The sequence below is a fragment of the Rosa rugosa genome, chromosome 2 (genome assembly GCF_958449725.1).
Source record: "Rosa rugosa chromosome 2, drRosRugo1.1, whole genome shotgun sequence".
NCBI classification, from domain to species: Eukaryota; Viridiplantae; Streptophyta; class Magnoliopsida; order Rosales; family Rosaceae; genus Rosa; species Rosa rugosa.
Window position 1 is genome coordinate 46,857,595 of NC_084821.1, and position 17,558 is coordinate 46,875,152.

The 17,558-nt window shown below is 39.2% G+C and overlaps 3 protein-coding genes across 3 annotated transcripts; all 3 read left to right on the forward strand.

Moving 5' to 3' along the window:
- Positions 1 to 1,138: 1,138 nt before the first annotated feature.
- On the forward strand, positions 1,139 to 4,434 carry LOC133734729 (scarecrow-like protein 21). The gene is made up of 2 exons (XM_062162343.1): positions 1,139 to 1,531; positions 2,280 to 4,434. The coding sequence occupies exon 2, from the start codon at positions 2,440 to 2,442 to the stop codon at positions 4,159 to 4,161; it is 1,722 nt and encodes a 573-aa protein (XP_062018327.1). The 5' UTR covers positions 1,139 to 1,531; positions 2,280 to 2,439; the 3' UTR covers positions 4,162 to 4,434.
- A 1,624-nt stretch (positions 4,435 to 6,058) lies between these two features.
- On the forward strand, positions 6,059 to 6,625 carry LOC133730869 (protein DA1-like). Its single transcript, XM_062158379.1, has one exon. The coding sequence runs from the start codon at positions 6,059 to 6,061 to the stop codon at positions 6,623 to 6,625; it is 567 nt and encodes a 188-aa protein (XP_062014363.1).
- Positions 6,626 to 14,369: 7,744 nt separating this feature from the next.
- LOC133734730 ((-)-alpha-pinene synthase-like) lies at positions 14,370 to 17,269 on the forward strand. Its single transcript, XM_062162344.1, has 7 exons — positions 14,370 to 14,542; positions 14,978 to 15,245; positions 15,337 to 15,709; positions 15,797 to 16,015; positions 16,100 to 16,238; positions 16,340 to 16,588; positions 16,665 to 17,269. Exons 1-7 carry the CDS (start codon positions 14,417 to 14,419, stop codon positions 16,956 to 16,958), a joined length of 1,668 nt encoding a protein of 555 aa, XP_062018328.1. The 5' UTR covers positions 14,370 to 14,416; the 3' UTR covers positions 16,959 to 17,269.
- The last annotated feature ends 289 nt before the right edge of the window (positions 17,270 to 17,558 follow it).

Consider the following 17,558-nt stretch of genomic DNA (forward strand, 5'->3'; position numbering starts at 1 on the left):
AGGTTGGGTTTGGGCTGAGCTTGTTGGCATGATGTTCTTTTAGGTCCTTGGTGGCCTGCAGTTTTTGTTTTATTTTAATTTTATTTATTTAGATGTGTCTTTTTGCCGTTAATAAGTCTTTATCGTTTAGTGGTACGGGGAGATGAAGTTTGTCCCGGTCTGCACATCTTGTGTCCTTGTTTGCCCTAGCTAGTTACGTGGCGAGTTCCTTATTTTGTTAAATAGTCACAACCTCCTAGTGGCAAGATGAAACTAAATATCAACAGATTTATTTTTTGGTGGAAAAATAGTGGGAAAACTAATTTCATTGTTCTGAATAAGCGGCGTCTTTTAGGTATATGTCACCACAATTGTAAAGTAAATAAAGTAGCCAACGAAGCACTCTTCGCTTATTGGTGCATGGTAGAATACTTAATTTTAGAAGAGACTCCTCTTATTATTTCAGGATGTACGCCAATTTGGGGTTTATGCACATTGTTCACCCATGTATTCTGCAGTTTCATTAATGGTATAGGCCACTTCCCAAAAAAAAAACAAAAAAGATATGAAGAAAATGTTTCAGAATAATTACAAGATAGATAATGTATTCTAACATACACCAGTTAACAAAGAGTACTCTACTCACTACTTCATTTACTTTATAATATTAGTGGCATGCAGCAAAATATGAAGTTATATGTGTGAAAATTTATAATGCATTAACATATTACTGTTTAAACATGTGATGGTGGTTGATTAGTTCTTTAAAGAGTTAGACCCTCCATTTATTTATAAAATTGAGCTAGATTAGACCATTCATTATACGAAGTCAAATGATCACAATAAGAACTAATGTATTAAGGAGAGGGTATCCCTATATCTATATATGTTTTGAAATAACGAAGAACAGAAATTTCAGACTTTTTGACAAATTCTTGTCTAAGTCAAACTCAAGTCAACTTATTCAACCTCATCAAACAAGTCGGAGATGATTATCTCTAATAATATATTCAAAATACCCTCATTAATTTCCCCAGCATTGACCTCACACCAGAGACGATGCCTCACAGAGTGTCTCACATCCTTGTTTAAGTTTGTAACCAAGCGCGTCTCGGATTCACACCCCATGACTTTCAACGAAACCAAAACAAAAAACCAAGTGGAGCAAGCGAGAAGGAAAACAAAAGAGAAAAAGCTTGGAATGTTCTCGCACAGAGCCCAAGCGAGTACGTGGTCGGCGACAAGCTCCTCTCTTTACAAATCACTCGCCTCTCCCCTCACAAACCCAGAATGCAAATCCTATCTTCTTCTACTCTATACGACGTCACCGTTACGTCCCGTACCAACTTGACGTCAAAGTCTCATTCTCTCTCCTATATATACCCTCCGAGTCGGTCCGAGAGCCTAGCAGCCTTATTCTCTAGAAAGCTCGACGAGTTGAGGAGAGCTTGAAAAACCTGTCTTGGACCAAAGCAGAGGTTACCCCAAAACCAAAGATTTCAGCTTGAGATGAAGACCCAGTACACCCAGATGAAAGAAAGAGAGAACCCAGGTATGCTTTCCATGCCAATTAGCTAGCTGTTCATGTGGGAATTCATTGCTTTGAGGTGAAAGAAAAGTTGAATAGAATCTGAGTGTTTTTGAATTTTGAGCCTGTTTTTTATTTGGGGTTCAAGAAATGTTAAAAGCTGGTATTGGGTTTGATTGTGTGGAAGGTATGGTTTGATTGGTTTAACTGTTTAGGGTTTAAGGGCTTTTGCAGATTCCTTGTGTTCAAAATGAAAATTACTTCTAATTTGATTCACCTGGATTAATGGTTTTTCCTACTGGCTATTAGTTCAAATATGATATGATGTCTTATGCACCTTGAGATAGTTTGTTTATGGTGGATCTTTGTTCTCATCTTTAACTGAATAACGTTTTCTGTTTGTTCTCAATATTTCTCTCTTTTGGAATTGGTGTCATATGTTGGTTCGAGTCTTCAGTCTTGCCTTATTGGGTTCAATCTTCATTTCTTGGTTCTTATCATATGTTTATCCTTTCACTTTAGGTATGTATTAGTATTGAACCAAACATTAGAATTGGTTAGTAGTGCTTTAGTAAACCAGAGACCTTTGCTTTCTATAAGTTTCAAGAATCATGAAGACCTGGAATTTTTAATTGGGATATGACCTGCAGAATGATTAAAAGAAAAAAATCTATTAAAGGTTCAAAAGTTATTGCTTTGCAAGGTTTGAGTACATGGTATTTTTGCCTCAGAATCTCTGCTTATTGGTCCTTTTTCTGTATCAATTTTGCAGATTGATTTCATCTTGAAAGTTCAGGACTTTTGAGTCCTACTGGGGTATTGCAAAGCTGCTTAGAGCTGTTTCTGGTGAAAGCAACCACACCGAAACTATTTGGTTGATATTTATACATTGGAGAGTTTTTGTCACATATAGCTGATGCCAATCTCATAGCATGGACTCACGCCAGCATTTTGATTTCAGTGAAACTGGTGCAGGCTATTTTGCAGGTTCTCATCCCACTGTTCCTAACAGGTTGCTTGGGTCTTTGAAATTAGATATTGGTAACTCACCAAATTCACACTTTTCAACTCACTTTGATTCTGATACTGTTACTACGCTGAGTGACTGCCAGGAGCAACTTAGCTCCACAGAAAATCTCTCAGGAGTCAGCCATTCCTCTAACTCTCCATTTGAAACCAACAGTTATATTTCTCGGTTAAGCTTAAGCCCTTCTGTGGATTGTCGTCGAGACAGTCTGCAGCTCTCTTCTGGTAGGGCATCTTTGTTACAGGATGCAAATTGTAGCCCCAGTATAAAATACGCTTTGCAGGAATTGGAGAGTGCTTTAATGGGACCTGATGAAGAAGAGGTCACCGCAACAAACATTTTTGGGGAAACTAGCAGGCGGAAGGGACAGAGATCTCTGTTATGGAACCAGGAGCGCGCGGGTGCACATGTGATGCAGCGCCAGACTTCCTTTGTTTCAGGGCATAGACAGTCAGAGAAACGTCACAAGGTGCTTGATGAAGCATCTCCACAGGGTTTTCCGGCTGATAACCTGCGACAATTGCTGATTGCATGTGCTGAAGCACTTTCTGACAACAATATGGATGGTTTTGAGAAGTTGATTGAAAAGGCTAGAGGTGCTGTGTCTATCAGTGGAGAACCAATTCAGCGTCTTGGAGCTTACATGGTAGAAGGGCTGGTTGCAAGGAAGGAGGCTTCGGGCTCCAATATCTACCGTGCCCTCAGGTGCAGGGAGCCTGAAAGCGATGACTTGCTCTCATACATGCAAATTCTGTATGAGATCTGCCCCTATTTAAAGTTCGGTTACATGGCAGCCAATGGGGCCATTGCTGACGCCTGCAGAAATGAGGACCGTATCCACATTATAGACTTCCAGATTGCTCAGGGTACTCAATGGGTGACTCTCCTTCAAGCTCTTGCAGCAAGACCCAGTGGGGCTCCCCATGTACGAATTACAGGTATCGATGACCCTGTTTCTAAATATGCTCGTGGTGATGGCTTGGAGGCAGTAGGAAGACGGTTGAAAGCAATCTCTGAGAAATTTAACATCCCAGTTGAATTTCACGGGGTTCCAGTTTTTGCACCTGATGTCACACCGGACATGCTTGATGTCAGGCCTGGTGAGGCTCTAGCAGTGAACTTTCCCCTGCAGCTTCACCACACACCAGATGAAAGCGTTGATGTGAACAATCCAAGGGATGGGCTTCTGAGGATAGTCAAGTCACTATCTCCAAAGGTGACTACTTTGGTTGAGCAAGAATCAAACACGAATACAACCCCTTTCTTGAATCGGTTTATAGAGACTCTAGACTACTATTTGGCAATGTTTGAGTCTATTGACGTGACCCTGCCGAGGAACAGCAAGGAGAGGATCAACGTGGAGCAGCATTGTCTGGCTCGAGATATTGTAAATGTGATTGCCTGCGAAGGAAAGGAAAGGGTGGAACGCCACGAGCTCTTTGGAAAGTGGAAGTCCAGGTTGACAATGGCAGGATTTCGGCAATACCCATTAAGCTCATATGTCAACTCTGTCATAAGGAGTCTACTGAGGTGTTACTCAGAGCATTATAAGCTGGAGGAGAAGGATGGTGCTATGCTGTTGGGATGGAAGGAGAGGAACTTGGTATCAGCTTCTGCGTGGCACTGATTGTCAGAAAATAAAGATACAGAGGTAGCAGTAGAAACGACCACTTTGTTTTTAATTTTTTAATTTTTATAGATTCATTGTGATAGCATAGCTCTTTGGTTTTGTTAACAATGAGCACCACGGTATCAGCCATTGTATGTTTCAAAGATGCTTATCATTGTTAGAATACATCGGAATATGATAGCCGATTCATGTGATACAAATGATCCCAGAACTGATACCACCAGGTGTATCCTCACTGTTTATACATATTCTGTTTCTCTGTTCTTTTGATTCTTTGTTAAAGAGTTGTGTATACTTCTTTGTTTCTCTTCTTTGTCTAGATGAGCCGAGATCTAAATCCTCCGTCTATTTTAACCTCGAAACTTAATGATATATTGGTCAGTATGATGAATCCATCTATATAAATTAAAGAAGGAAAAGTGAAATAGTTATGATGTCAAACAAAATGCATTCTCATTTCTGGAAAGAGCTCTGCAGTTGCAAGGTGCTTCTGTCATCTAAGCTTTGTTCAGGGGAACAGACTTTCTCACCATCACGGATTCAACCACTTAAGCAGTAACTTTGCGACTCGATTCATGTTCTGCTTAATCAAATACGAAGTCTATCGGAAACCTGTATCGCCTTACTTCTGATTAAGGAAAACTTATTTCGGCATGAAAGATCTCTGGGTTCAACCAAGGACTCCAGCTGCACCAACAGAATCTACAAACCAGAATTTACTTTTGGAAAAAGAATTTATACTAGGTTTTTCGGGTTGATCACCATTCTTTGGTTGCGGAAACAGCAAACTATCGAAAGAGGTCATTGCCAGAAACCCATTTCTAGCTGCTGCAGATAAGTTTAGTGCTCTTAACTTTGCTTTCTCCACGACTAGGGGCGGCCTGCCTTGGAATTGTTAGAATGTGATTAGCTAACAAGAGGAGACAATGCCATAGTTTTGATATCAAAGGGGAAAGCTGTTAGGTGTTCCATATTTTTCCGCTTTGTAAGGTTTCGTCTGAGTTAGTTTGTAAGGAACAGGATTCAGGCTTTATTTTATTTTATTTTTTTTGTGTCAATGTTTGACTTGTTCCTCTTAGATTATTTTTTTTTAAGAGGAATAACTGCTGAAAGGAAACCTTATAGACTAATGAAAGGAAACCTTATTTGTTCAAAAAAAAAGAAAAGAAAAGAAAGGAAACCTTATTCAAACTGGAAAACTTGATGGATTGTTCTCTATATAAGCACTCAAATGAGTTTGTTATTTACGTTTCCAATAGTCAACCTTCAAAGCCTTTAGCATTACCTCAAGTGTGTGGGAGGGTGGGAAATAGAAATAGGAGGCTAGGTCAGAGCGAGGATCGATCTTATCGTGAAATTGCTACCGCCATTAATTGTCAATACTTTGAGGATACTATGTATGAAGATCAAGATATGGACGATATAGAGCTTGCCATTCAGCTAATTTCCGTTTCAGATCATCAATATGAAAAAGGGCAAAGTCATGGAAATAAGGAAGTTGCTATATCTTCAAGACAACCAATGTTGGTTTGCGATGTTTGTACTAATACAATTATCAAGAGCTTGCATCATCCCACATTCCCACTACTCTTCTCCCAGATGGAACTCCAGTTTGCTGCGACATAATATGGAACCAAACATTTTGTCCCAAACATCTAGATGATAGTACGTACTCCAATATGCTGTGGCTGTATGAGGTTAAAGACAAGTGATGTAACATATATAAATGTCGGTGATGGTCGGGAAATATGCCTAGATTGTTATTCTACCGCAATCGTCGATATCCGATCGACAGTGTGAACTTCTCATGATCCATAAATGTCACGAATTTTTCCGTACACTCAACCTGGTCCTTCCGGACGACGTTCGTGTTTTCTTGGTCGACACGAAAGAGATGGATAGACTTTGCCGCAAGCAAGAAACTCCCACGCCTTTTGGGTTGCGTTTTGAGGCAGATATGGGCACCATCACCGGCGTTACAAGTTGTTCGCGGAAAGGGGATAGCGTTAATGAGTATAGAACCGGCATAGCAATTTTGTTCGGTTTGCCCAAGATTATGACGCAGGCAATCTTGGCTCATGAGATGATGCATGTATGGTTTCGATCGAAAGGTATCAGATTCGGGCAAGTGGAAGGGAAACTGGAAGAAGGAATGTGTCAAGTAATAGAAGGGAAACTGGAAGAAGGAATGTGTCAAGTAATAGGTTGGAAATGGTTGGATTGGCTGGACAGTGAAATTACCCCATCATCATCAGCAGCTACTAGTCATGAGCAGGCTCAGTTTCTGAGAAATTTAGTAGAAACATACAAGTTTGTGGTGGAAAATCATGGCTCTGATGAATACGGCCAAGGATTTAGAGAGGTTCAATGGGCAGTTGCAAGATTTGGCCTTGAAACTACAATTAATCATATGATTACAAGGGGAAAGCTTCCAGAAGAATGCCAGTCACACCCTAGCTAGATAACTGGGAGAGAGTGAGAGACACAAATTGCTTTCTAGATTTTAGTCCCTAGGCATGATCAGAATTAGAATTAGGTTGAACCTCAAATTAATGGTTTTCTTGTAAAATATTATTTGGACCTAATATTATCTACATTAAGTAAATAAAAAACTGATTAAACTTATTACAATAAATGGGAAATATATGAATTATCTACCTAGACACCTAATGAGCTTTGGTATGTCACTCATATGATTAGGAATCTATTTTGATAAAGATAAATATCTAATTAGTTGATATGATAATTATAGGCATCTTTCAGAAATAACTCATCGGCTAGAATCAAAGATTCTTTTATGGGAAGTCTCTATAGCTTGTATATATAGGTACTTGAAGTCTCTATTCACTATGTGAAAAACATTCAGTCCTGCCCCATAGATAGGAGTTAAACACATAGTTGAGTAGAAGATTTCTTGCGTGTGGCTGCTTGAAGTTTTGGAGCTCGGATTATTTGTGTTGAATAACTGTGTTGCTGCTACTGCTTTTGAAGGAATGGCTGTTGTGCATGAAGCAGGTGATGCATCTCCTCTTGTTGTATTCTAGTTCATATTGTATTGATCATTTAGTTGTGTTTATGCATTTTGTGAAACGATATTGGTTTTCTCATTAAGTTAACATTTCTCTGTCTGTCTTTGATCATTTTCCAATTACTATTACATGGACACATTTCCGCTGTTTGACACAATTATGATTTTGATTCCATGTCTGTGTCATTTCCATCTCTCTAGATTCTTCAAGACTCAAGACACATGCGATGGGTACCGCAGTTGGGCTTGAGCGAGCTACTATAAGGTCATGTTTGGTTGGTGGAAAGGAAAGGAATCAATTTCCTTTCCTTGGCTGTCCCAAACGCAGGAAATGAAAATGTTTCATTTCCCAATGCCCACTTTCCGGGAAACAAACATAGCCTAAGGGCCACAAGCCGGGGCACTGGATCTAAACCCCTCAAATTATCTTTTGGTTTTGTTTTGGCATAGCATGCTATGGAGATGTGGTATATTCAAGCAGCATGCCATTAAAGAAGGGGTGGACTCCTGACATTGTGTATCTTGGCAGAGAGATTATTTGCTCAACGCCTCAATGCCTCAATCCCTAAACCAACAGGTTTTCGTGGCTAGTGCAAAAAATATGGAAAGCCCTTGATATTTTCCGTTTTGTTCAGGTTTTGCCTGGCCTAGCTAGCAAACCCGAGTTTAGATTAGGTTTTCTAATGATGCACATTTTGACATGCAAAGCTGCACAAGTAATTAATGTCAAAATGTGCATGATCGAAGCTGGAAGCATCAAGTTCAAAATTAGGGTTCTATATAAAGTGTAAGAGCTAGCAGGGTGATTAGTGAACATGCATGCAGAGAATATTGGCAGAATTAAAACAGTTTAGTCGGGGTGAATGGTGTCGGCTTGGACTATTTGCAGCAGAATTTCTGAGACCGGAAGAAAGTGAAGTTGATGATGATCTTCAGATCTTGGATTGTTAGAATGTGTCGGACAACAAGAATCACATGTGCAAAATCAAGAAAATGGAAACCTCATGGGAGGAGCTGATATAGATTTATATAGAATAATAGAATAACTCTATCTAAAAGTTGGTGCAGTTTTGCCTCTTTATTAGTTTTTATGGAGTCAAATTTGGATGGGGAAAGCCATGGCGACTTTTTGTCCGACTTTTGATCTTTCTCTGTAGATCCAGGTCGGGGCCAGGTCTCCTCCCTTGAGGAGATGGCGGAGCTTCTTGGCCGGCCACCCGAAGAATGGATGGAGCGCTGCCCTCGGGCTCCGATCGGATCGTCCTGAAGGTAGATGGGAAGGAGGGGGTGGTGGGCTGTGGGCCCTGTTGGGTTGGGCTGCTGCCTAACTGGGCTCACCCTTTCTCTTTCCCTTCTCTTTTGGGCCTGATTTGGTTTGGGCTAATGGTGTGGTAAGTTCTGTTGGTTTTGCATTTGGTTACAGGACCAATCGTTTCGGATCAAGACTGCTACGGGAGTTGGTAATTATTTGGAATAAGATTGGTGTTCATTTTCAAGCGGCTTATAGATAAGGAATTGCTCTTATTTGTTTGCTAGGAAGTGACTTCTCTGTTGGTACCGCAATTGCGCGCCTGGCTAATGGGGATGCTAGTCAATGATTTTGCCCTAGAAGACACGGGGTTTGTTCTTTGTCTATGAGTTCGCTTACAAAGCGGGCTCAAAATTGACTTGTAATGAGTTTGCATTGCTTAGATAGGAGCGTGGTTGTTATCCCGCCATTTTTCTGTCTTTAAGTGTATGTTAGACTCTGACTTGTTGGTTGGTCATCTAATGATATTGACTCTTTATTTCAAAAAAAAAAAAACAGCTAGATCACCATTTATTTTCAAGAAAGAAAAAATGTTAGTCCAAGAATAAACAAGCCTAATTAAGCAAAGTACTCCGGTTTTAAGTTCATTTTCACTTGTTCGGAAACCAAACGTTGCATATTTCACCCCTATACTCCTCCAAAAAGTAAAAGTTTGCTAAGGTGCTAGAGTATTAAATACTAGCCATGCATATAGATTAGAACCTTTTACATGAATTGACAAAATGAAAAACCACACAAAGGACTAAATTTAGGCTTATCTGAGAGACCCCCACATCAGCAAATGCCTTGAACAAAAGTACAAAACCTAATCAAATTTCAATAGAAGATCAAAACCGATAGTGAAATGAGAAAGTTCACCAAGGTTGGAATTGGGATCGGTAAAAAAAGGATGTACCTACTAAATTATTGACAACAATAAAATATCGCATTATTGTCATGTTAAATATATTTCGATTAGAAAAGGTACTAACAAGTAACAACATTTCAAGTTATGATAACTATTCCATTGCACATGCTTCTACGAACTGAAATTAACGGATTAGAACAACATGCAGTGAACTATGTGAGTTGGAAGACTGAGTCTCGACTCTTTAGAAGTACTACTAATATTCGAAGTTTGAAATTTCGATTTCAGTACTACAAATTTATGAAAAACTTGACGAAAATTAGAGTATCGATTGAAATTTCGATAAATATAAGTAAATATTAATTAATCCGCAAAATTTTGAAATATCGCTCAAATATCAATAAGATCAAATTACGAAAATCTTAGAGCATGCATGTTTTGAATGTTTGTCCACCATCTTCTTTTAGCGGGAACCGAAGATGGCAGGTGCATGATTGAGGAGGATTCTTCATTCCCTATCATCTTCGATACGCTAAATAGCAACATGTTTTCATCATTGGAAACCAAGACAGAGACATTCATGTATTCATTTTGAAGTCAGTGCCAGATCTACTAGTGTATATGCATTTCTGAAATCACATGAAGCAGGAATTAAGAGGCAGCTGGATTCCCTCTTAGCTTTTTAAAGTTTAAATTAGTTTTGATCTAGCCTTTGCTATGGCCCTGTAAGACCATCTCCAACGGAGTGGTCAAATCCACGTGGAGTGCCCAACGGTAACAAATGATTGATGAAACACTCCTCCAACCTATATTTCACACGTGGGTTTGACATTGTGCCTTCTTCTGTCAAATTTGACAGCCCCAGCTCTCTCTATCTTTTATTTGTTTATTTTTTCTTTCTTTCTCGCCTCTATCTCTTCATTTTTGTGTTCTCATCTCTCTCTCTCTCTCTCTCTCTCTCTCTCATCCTCATCTTACCCAGACCAAACAACTCATGAAAAACCTTCATGAATCCTTCTTGTCTCTCTATTTATCCAATTATGCATAAAATCAGAGAACATATCTTATTTCCTTCCTAGATCTGATCTTATTTCCTTTCTATATCTTTGGGCTTCTAAGCTTTTGCTCTATTTCTAATGAAACAAGATGGAAACAAAACGATGAGAGGATGATGTTTGTTTCAGTGGTGGCGGGGTTTGAAGATAGTGGGTGGTATGTTATGGGTACGATTTGCTGGGATGGCAATTTGAGATCTGGAATTTGTGAAGGCGTAGAACATAAAGTTGAGAATCAAGTAGATTTTGATTGATCTGGGCCTTGATTGATCAATAATTTGGGAAGAATAGTGGGTACCACTTGATTACATAAACAAAGAAGATCGTATAGTTGGGTACCATTTGATTAAAGAGATCATTGTTGGGTACCATTTGATTTTTTTTTCTTTTCGAAAAGGGGTACCATTTGATTATAGAAAGAAAGATTGATTAATGGGTAGTTGGGTGCCACTTGATTACAGAGAGAAAGAAAAGAAAGAAGATACTGAAAGAAACAGAAGAAGCAAAGATACAAAGAGATGAGGATGCGATCTGTTTGCAATTTTATTTTGATAAAGAAATTAATTATACAAGCCAAAACAAAATAAGCAAAAACAAAATAAATAGAATAGATTTTTTTTTTTTTTTTGAATAAAGGGCTGGTGCGGCTGCCCTCAAAGCTTTGATTAATGAAACTGTCGAATACAAGGGGGGGGGACATTGAGCCTAAACCCCTGATTACAATAAACATCTAGAGTATTTTCTGAAATAATATCAGAAATCTCTACAGGAGACTTGTATTCTAACAAGAACCAACTAGCAAAGAGTGCACAAATAGCTACTGCATTTGCTTTAACATAGTAGTGACACAGCGAAAATATAACTCGATATGTAACCCGATTACAACATAGCATAATTACCAGCTTTAGCACAGCTTTCCCCCTATGTTGCCGCTGGAGAATAGCTCCGGCGACACTTAGTTTCATCTTACCACTAGGAGGGTGCGACCATTTGGGAACTCGCCACCTAACTAGGGCAAACCAGGCACACAAAAGGTGTAATCCGAGACTAAGCCCACGTCGCCCTGCCCTAAACTGACAGGGACTTATTACTGGCATATAGCCACCATTACCTACTAAAGACCAACAACAATAAAACTTAAAGTAAATAAAATAAAGGGAATTTAGGCCCAGAGGCCAAAACCCAGTCAGCCCAACCAAAGAGGAAAACCGATCAGCTTGCCACCGTCCAACACACCAGATCCACGTCGTCCTACTACCGACGGCCATCCTCCTACATCGAGCAAACTCCAGCAGCCTCTCCATCATTCCATCCTCCCCAACACACCTGTAAGCATCGCCGCCACTCCCATCCGCTCCTCTGCACCTGAAGGTTCCAAGCGACACAGACCAGATCGAATCCCTCCGATCCGATCTGATCCCCTCAGATCCAGCCTTCACACCTTTGGGCGACGCCGCCTCTTGCTGACCGCCTTCCGGTCGTGGGGAGATCGAGCCCAGCCCCACACTCAAGCCACCGAGCCCGCAAGCACCGCCGCCTCGCATTTTGGGCAGCGAAACCACCACGCAGCCTCCTCTCTGACGGGATTTATTCCGTGGACAACCACCACCGGGCACTAGGCCCCTTCCAAACCCGTCTGACGACGCCGCCACGAGGGCGAGCCGCCGGAGGGTACACACACTGGTTTTCTCACTTCGCCTCTGTTCTCTATGCTTTAGCCCTCTTAGTGTTTAATTCTTAGAATAGAATATATTAAAATAACAAACAATTTTGACATATTGGTTGGAGTAAGATTAGCCAAAAATGAAGGTTGCCATGTCACATGTCAAATTTGAATTTGACACAAGCCAAAAGAAATATCCATTGGAGGGGAAATTATTACATGGTTCTGGACCATAGTACACGTGGTGGTCTCGAGTGATATTATTGGCCCATGTGACTCGTAATGATTTCTGATTGGTCTATTAAATTAATTTTTCTTTTCTTTTTTAACCCCCTGCATGGTCCGTACCACATTCGAGTGATATTATTGGTTGGGACCACCACATGGCAATGCCACGTGGTGCTCCAGGACCACATAATAATACTCTAAGATCTTAACAATATATTTTTGAAGGTCAACCCAAGATGACATTTTGATTTCTATATATTTTAATTATGTACTTTATTTTATTTTAGGGAAAATGTTCATTTACCCAAATTTGAGCTACACTAACCCCATTTACCCAAACATCTTATAAGAGCAACTCCAACAGCTTCCCCATATTTTAATTTTTCTCTACTTTAGGGAAAAATGAGCATCTTTTGCTCCAACAGATTCCCTATAACTATCCATATTTTAGGGAAAGTGAGGAAAGAGAAAACCAAATTCCCTATATTTACAGCAATCTCTAAAAATTTAAGGAAAAATATGGAGATTTTAGAGATTGCTGTAAAATAGGGAATCTGTTGGAGTTGGAGAAGAAAAATATGCTAAAGCTTTGACTTTTGCTTCCCTATTATACAAAAATTATAGGGAAGCTGTTGGAGTTGCTCTAAGATTGCTGATTGCCTACTTACCCAACAAATTACATATTTTTTGCCCTAATACCCAATTAAGTTATTTTTTTATTAATTTTTATTTATTTTTGGAACAATTTTGCCCTCCCTCCCTTTGTCACTTAGAGAGAGAGACTTCACCGGACTCTGGTCGTCGGCTGCGGGACTCCGGTCACCGGTCACCGGCCGCCGGAATCCGATCACAGACGGCTGGAATCTGGTGATCGGTGTCCTGTTTTGTTGCCCCCCAATAAACTGTTTATTACCCCCAATAATACCCAATAAACTTTTTATTGCCCCCCAATAAAAATTTATTGGGGGTAATAAAAGTCTCTAGCGACCTCTTTGCGAACTTCCGGCAACTTCCGGACCGGTGACAGGAGTTCGGCGTCCTATTTTATTGCCCCCCAATAAACTTTTTATTGCCCTCTAATAAACTTTATTGCTCCCAATAATATCCAATAAACATTTTATTGCCCCCTAATAAACTTTATAAAAATTTATTGTGGGGTAATAAAAGTCTCCGGCGACCTCTTTGGACACCTCCGGCGGGCGGTTACCGGATTCCGGCTACCAGTGGCCGGATTCCGGCGAGGTCTTCAATGATTTTTTAAATTATTTAAAGGCCAAACTTGGCTTTTTACATTTAAATTGGGTAAGTGGGAAGACAAAGCTTTTGGTGGAGTAAGTGGACATTTATTAGGCCTAAATTGGGTAAATGGTCAAGAGCCTTTATTTTATTCACAAAACACTTTTATTTTTGACCTACTCTCTGCCAATTTGCCATGGCCCTGTAAGATCTTAACAATATTTTTTGAAGATCAACTGAAAATGACATTTTGATTTCTATATAGAAAAAATTATCACTTTGGTTAGTCATAGTTGAATCAATCACACTTTGGTCACTCTATTTTTAAATTTTTTACTATAATCACTCAAGTTTAGATTTTTTTTTTTCACTCAAGTTTAAATTTATTTTACACTTTGGTCATTTTAACCAACATTAACTAGCGAATGAGTTTATCTTGGGCCTAGGAAGCCTTTGGGTTGCCCTTGACAAAGTAAAAAAAACTTATCGAAGAGTGTTGTATTGGCTCAAAATTGAAGAGGAGAGTTAATGAAACACATGCTACACGTTTTACTACTTTAATTCGAATATTTGTACTGATTGGGGAAGATATTAGTTAATAAAGTTGATTGATTCATTGATTGGATTCTTGTCTACTGTAAAACGAAAAGTGACAAACACTAACGTATGCGGAATTCAAAAAAGTAAAAGGCCCCAGTTGGTCCCTCTTCATGCAAATGATTTGTTTTGGATAAATCTAATATACTATTTTATGTGAGGTTTGTGCTAACCTAATCTTCTAACCTAATCTTCTTCCCAAGCCAATTTCGATCCCATGGCTATATAGCGGCAATTCTTTTCATACTTAAGCAGCAAAGCTCAAAGCATATATACACAAAACCCAATCATGTCAATGTCTCTCCAAGCAGCTGTTCTTTCATCAAATGCTAAGCCTGAAATTATTCGCAGGACGGCAAATTATCACCCTAGTATTTGGGGAGATCAGTTCATCAACTGCGATTCCAAAGACAATGTAATGACATAGCATATTAGATTTATATTTTGATATATGATGCTATATTGCATATGCATGTGTGTGTTTTTCAGAAAATTCTATAATACATACCCGTATCTCATACACACATTTATAAATGTGACAACAAGTTTGTTGTTAGAGTAGTAATATTGAGTCATATTTTGTGTAATCTTAGTTTTAATAATAGTAATTACACCACCTACGAACTTTGTTATAAGTTTTTGAACAAATTTGTTGTCAATATTGTAATTTTTGTTTAATTATATGTAAATAGTGTAAATGAATATGGTAACTTTGTTCTCAATGTTGTAATTTTAATTCAAATGATTGTAATTTTTGTTCAAATAGATGTAAAATGAGTGTATGATAAACATCACAATACCATAGTTTGTCTCGTGTTTTTCATACTAAATGTGTAGTGCGTTGCTGCAGATAAGTCAAGCCCGTAGGCAACAACAAGTCGAGGAGCTGAAAGCAGTAGTGAAGAGAGAAGTATTCAAAAATCTGGCAACTGATTTTTCACATCAACTGAAGTTAATCGATGCAATCCAGTGCCTTGGTGTGGCTTACCATTTTGAAACCGAAATAGAAGAAGCCCTAGAGCATATGCATGCTAAATATCATGACTATGATGGTGACCTATACAATGTTGCTCTTGGATTTCGGCTACTCAGGCAGCAAGGATACAGTGTTTCATGTGGTATGCATGTAAAGAAAATAGATGTATTTTTTTCGCCAACCATAATTTTATTTTTTATGCTTGTCTTCTTTTCCTTGACATATTCGAGCAGATATATTCAACAAATTCAAAGATGAAAATGGTAGATTCAAGGAATGTTTAATCGATGATGTGTCGGGTATGCTAAGCTTTTACGAAGCAGCACATCTTAGGGTGCGGGGAGAAGAGATACTAGACGAGGCTGTTGTTTTCACCACCACCAACCTTGAGTCGGAAACAATTGGTGTAAGGTACCCACTAGCAGCACAAGTAAGTCAGGCCTTACATAGACCTCTCCGGAAAGATTTAGAGAGGGTTTGTGCTAGGCGGTACATGTCAATATACCAAGATGAAGCTTCACACAATGAAGCTTTGCTGAAACTTGCCAAGTTGGATTTCAATCTCGTTCAATCTTTGCACAAAGAAGAGCTCAGTGAGATTACTAAGTAAGTCAAATTTTAATTATGTGAAGAACTAAGTAGCAATTAGTGGAGTTACGTACGAGCTAATTAACAATATTAATCCTTGCTTAGGTGGTGGAAGGAGCTAGACTTTGCCAGGAAGCTGTCATTTGCAAGAGATAGGATGGTGGAGTTGTACTTTTGGATAGTGGGAGTTTACTTTGAACCCCACTACTCTTCTGCACGAAAAATTCTAACAAAAGTGATTGCGCTGGTATCAGTAATGGATGATATCTACGATGCATTCGCTACCTTTGAAGAATTGGAGATATTTACTGCAGCTATGGAGAGGTTAATTTGTTACGATCCGAAACTCTTATGTTTGATATATATGCCTTTCAATTAACTATAGCTGGTTGGTTATGCAATTTTCAGGTGGGATGTCAAATGCATGGATGACCTCCCAGACTATATGCAAATATTTTATAGTGCACTTTTGAATGTGGTCAGTGAAATTGAGGAAGAGATGGCAAAGGAAGGAAGATCATACCGAGTTTATTATGTAAAGGAATCTGTACGTATTACATAAATCCAAAATAAATCAAATCATTTGATTTTCAACATGATCACTGCATATTGAAAACATTATTTTGTTACTTATTATCTTCCTTCCAGTTGAAAGGTGTCGCTCGAGCTTACTTTGAAGAGGCTAAATGGTTCAAAGACGAGCGAATCCCAACCGTGGAGGAGTATTTACGTTATGCAATATTTTCAACCGGTTACCCTATGCTGGCAACTGTATCCTTGGTCGGCATGGGAGATACTGTAACAGAGGAGACATTTCAATGGCTGTTCAATGATCCTAAAATTGTCATAGCTTCCACAACACTTTTTCGACTCATGGATGACGCTGTCACCACCAAGGTAACACAACTGGCCCTTTAATATGTAAAATTAAATGTTATATTACAAATACTAATTTGGAGCTCTTTATTCATAGTTTGAGAAAGAACGAGGGCATGTTGCTTCGAGTATTGATTGCTACATGAAACAACATGGGGTCTCAGAGGAAGAGGTGATTGAGGTGTTTAACAAGCAGGTTGTGGATTACTGGAAAGATATAAACGAAGAGTTTCTAAGGCCAACTGCTGTTCCAATGCCTGTGCTTTTGCGTGTTCTTAACTTAACAAAAGTAGCTGATCTGCTTTACAAAGGAGAAGACGGCTACACCCGTGTTGGAAAAGTTATGAAAGAATGTGTTGCTTCACATTTCATTGATCCTGTGCCACTATGAACAAACAAGATCGGTTTCGATGTCGTCGTGAGATTTCCTAAAATAAATGATATCGATGTACCAAAATACCATTAACTAAATGAAATAAAATGCCCTTGACGTCTGTGTCACGATCAATTTCGGGGTGAGACGGCGACGCCAACGCAACTCCCTGCTGAATTTGCACCTGGGCTGAGGCTTGTTAAGCCTGATGGGCTTTTTGTTTGCTTTATTGCTGCTTTTTTTTTTTGACCTGTTTTGGGTCTCTGTCTGCAATCTAATTTTTTGTAATGTTGTGTTGTTGAATAAAAGAAATATCCTTTCATCGCCAATTTAATAGCTAACCCTGTATCAAAAAAAAATTATATACACAAGTTGCAAACAAGAACTATAATACTTAGCAACTGATAATGTCAAAATGAGGTGAAGGTTGTTCATGAAAGTAGTGAACTGTTGAAATTAGGGTAGGCCCAAAAGAAGACTCCAAGCCTCAGCCTCAACATAGGAATCTAGGGAAATGCAAATTGCCAGCGATGAACAGACCAACGCCCAACAGACACCGAAATTTCCCCCCTTCCTCACCCCGCAAACAGCCACCGAAAACTCCCCGACACGGACAAG

Bases quoted from the DNA above. Each gene is read 5' to 3' on its own strand.
- LOC133734729 (XM_062162343.1), top strand. From the start codon at position 2,440: ATGGACTCACGCCAGCATTTTGATTTCAGTGAAACTGGTGCAGGCTAT.
- LOC133730869 (XM_062158379.1), top strand. From the start codon at position 6,059: ATGGATAGACTTTGCCGCAAGCAAGAAACTCCCACGCCTTTTGGGTTG.
- LOC133734730 (XM_062162344.1), top strand. From the start codon at position 14,417: ATGTCAATGTCTCTCCAAGCAGCTGTTCTTTCATCAAATGCTAAGCCT. The intron at 15,710-15,796 runs GTAAGTCAAATT...ATCCTTGCTTAG, and splicing joins GAGCTCAGTGAGATTACTAA to GTGGTGGAAGGAGCTAGACT. The intron at 16,239-16,339 runs GTACGTATTACA...TCTTCCTTCCAG, and splicing joins TTTATTATGTAAAGGAATCT to TTGAAAGGTGTCGCTCGAGC.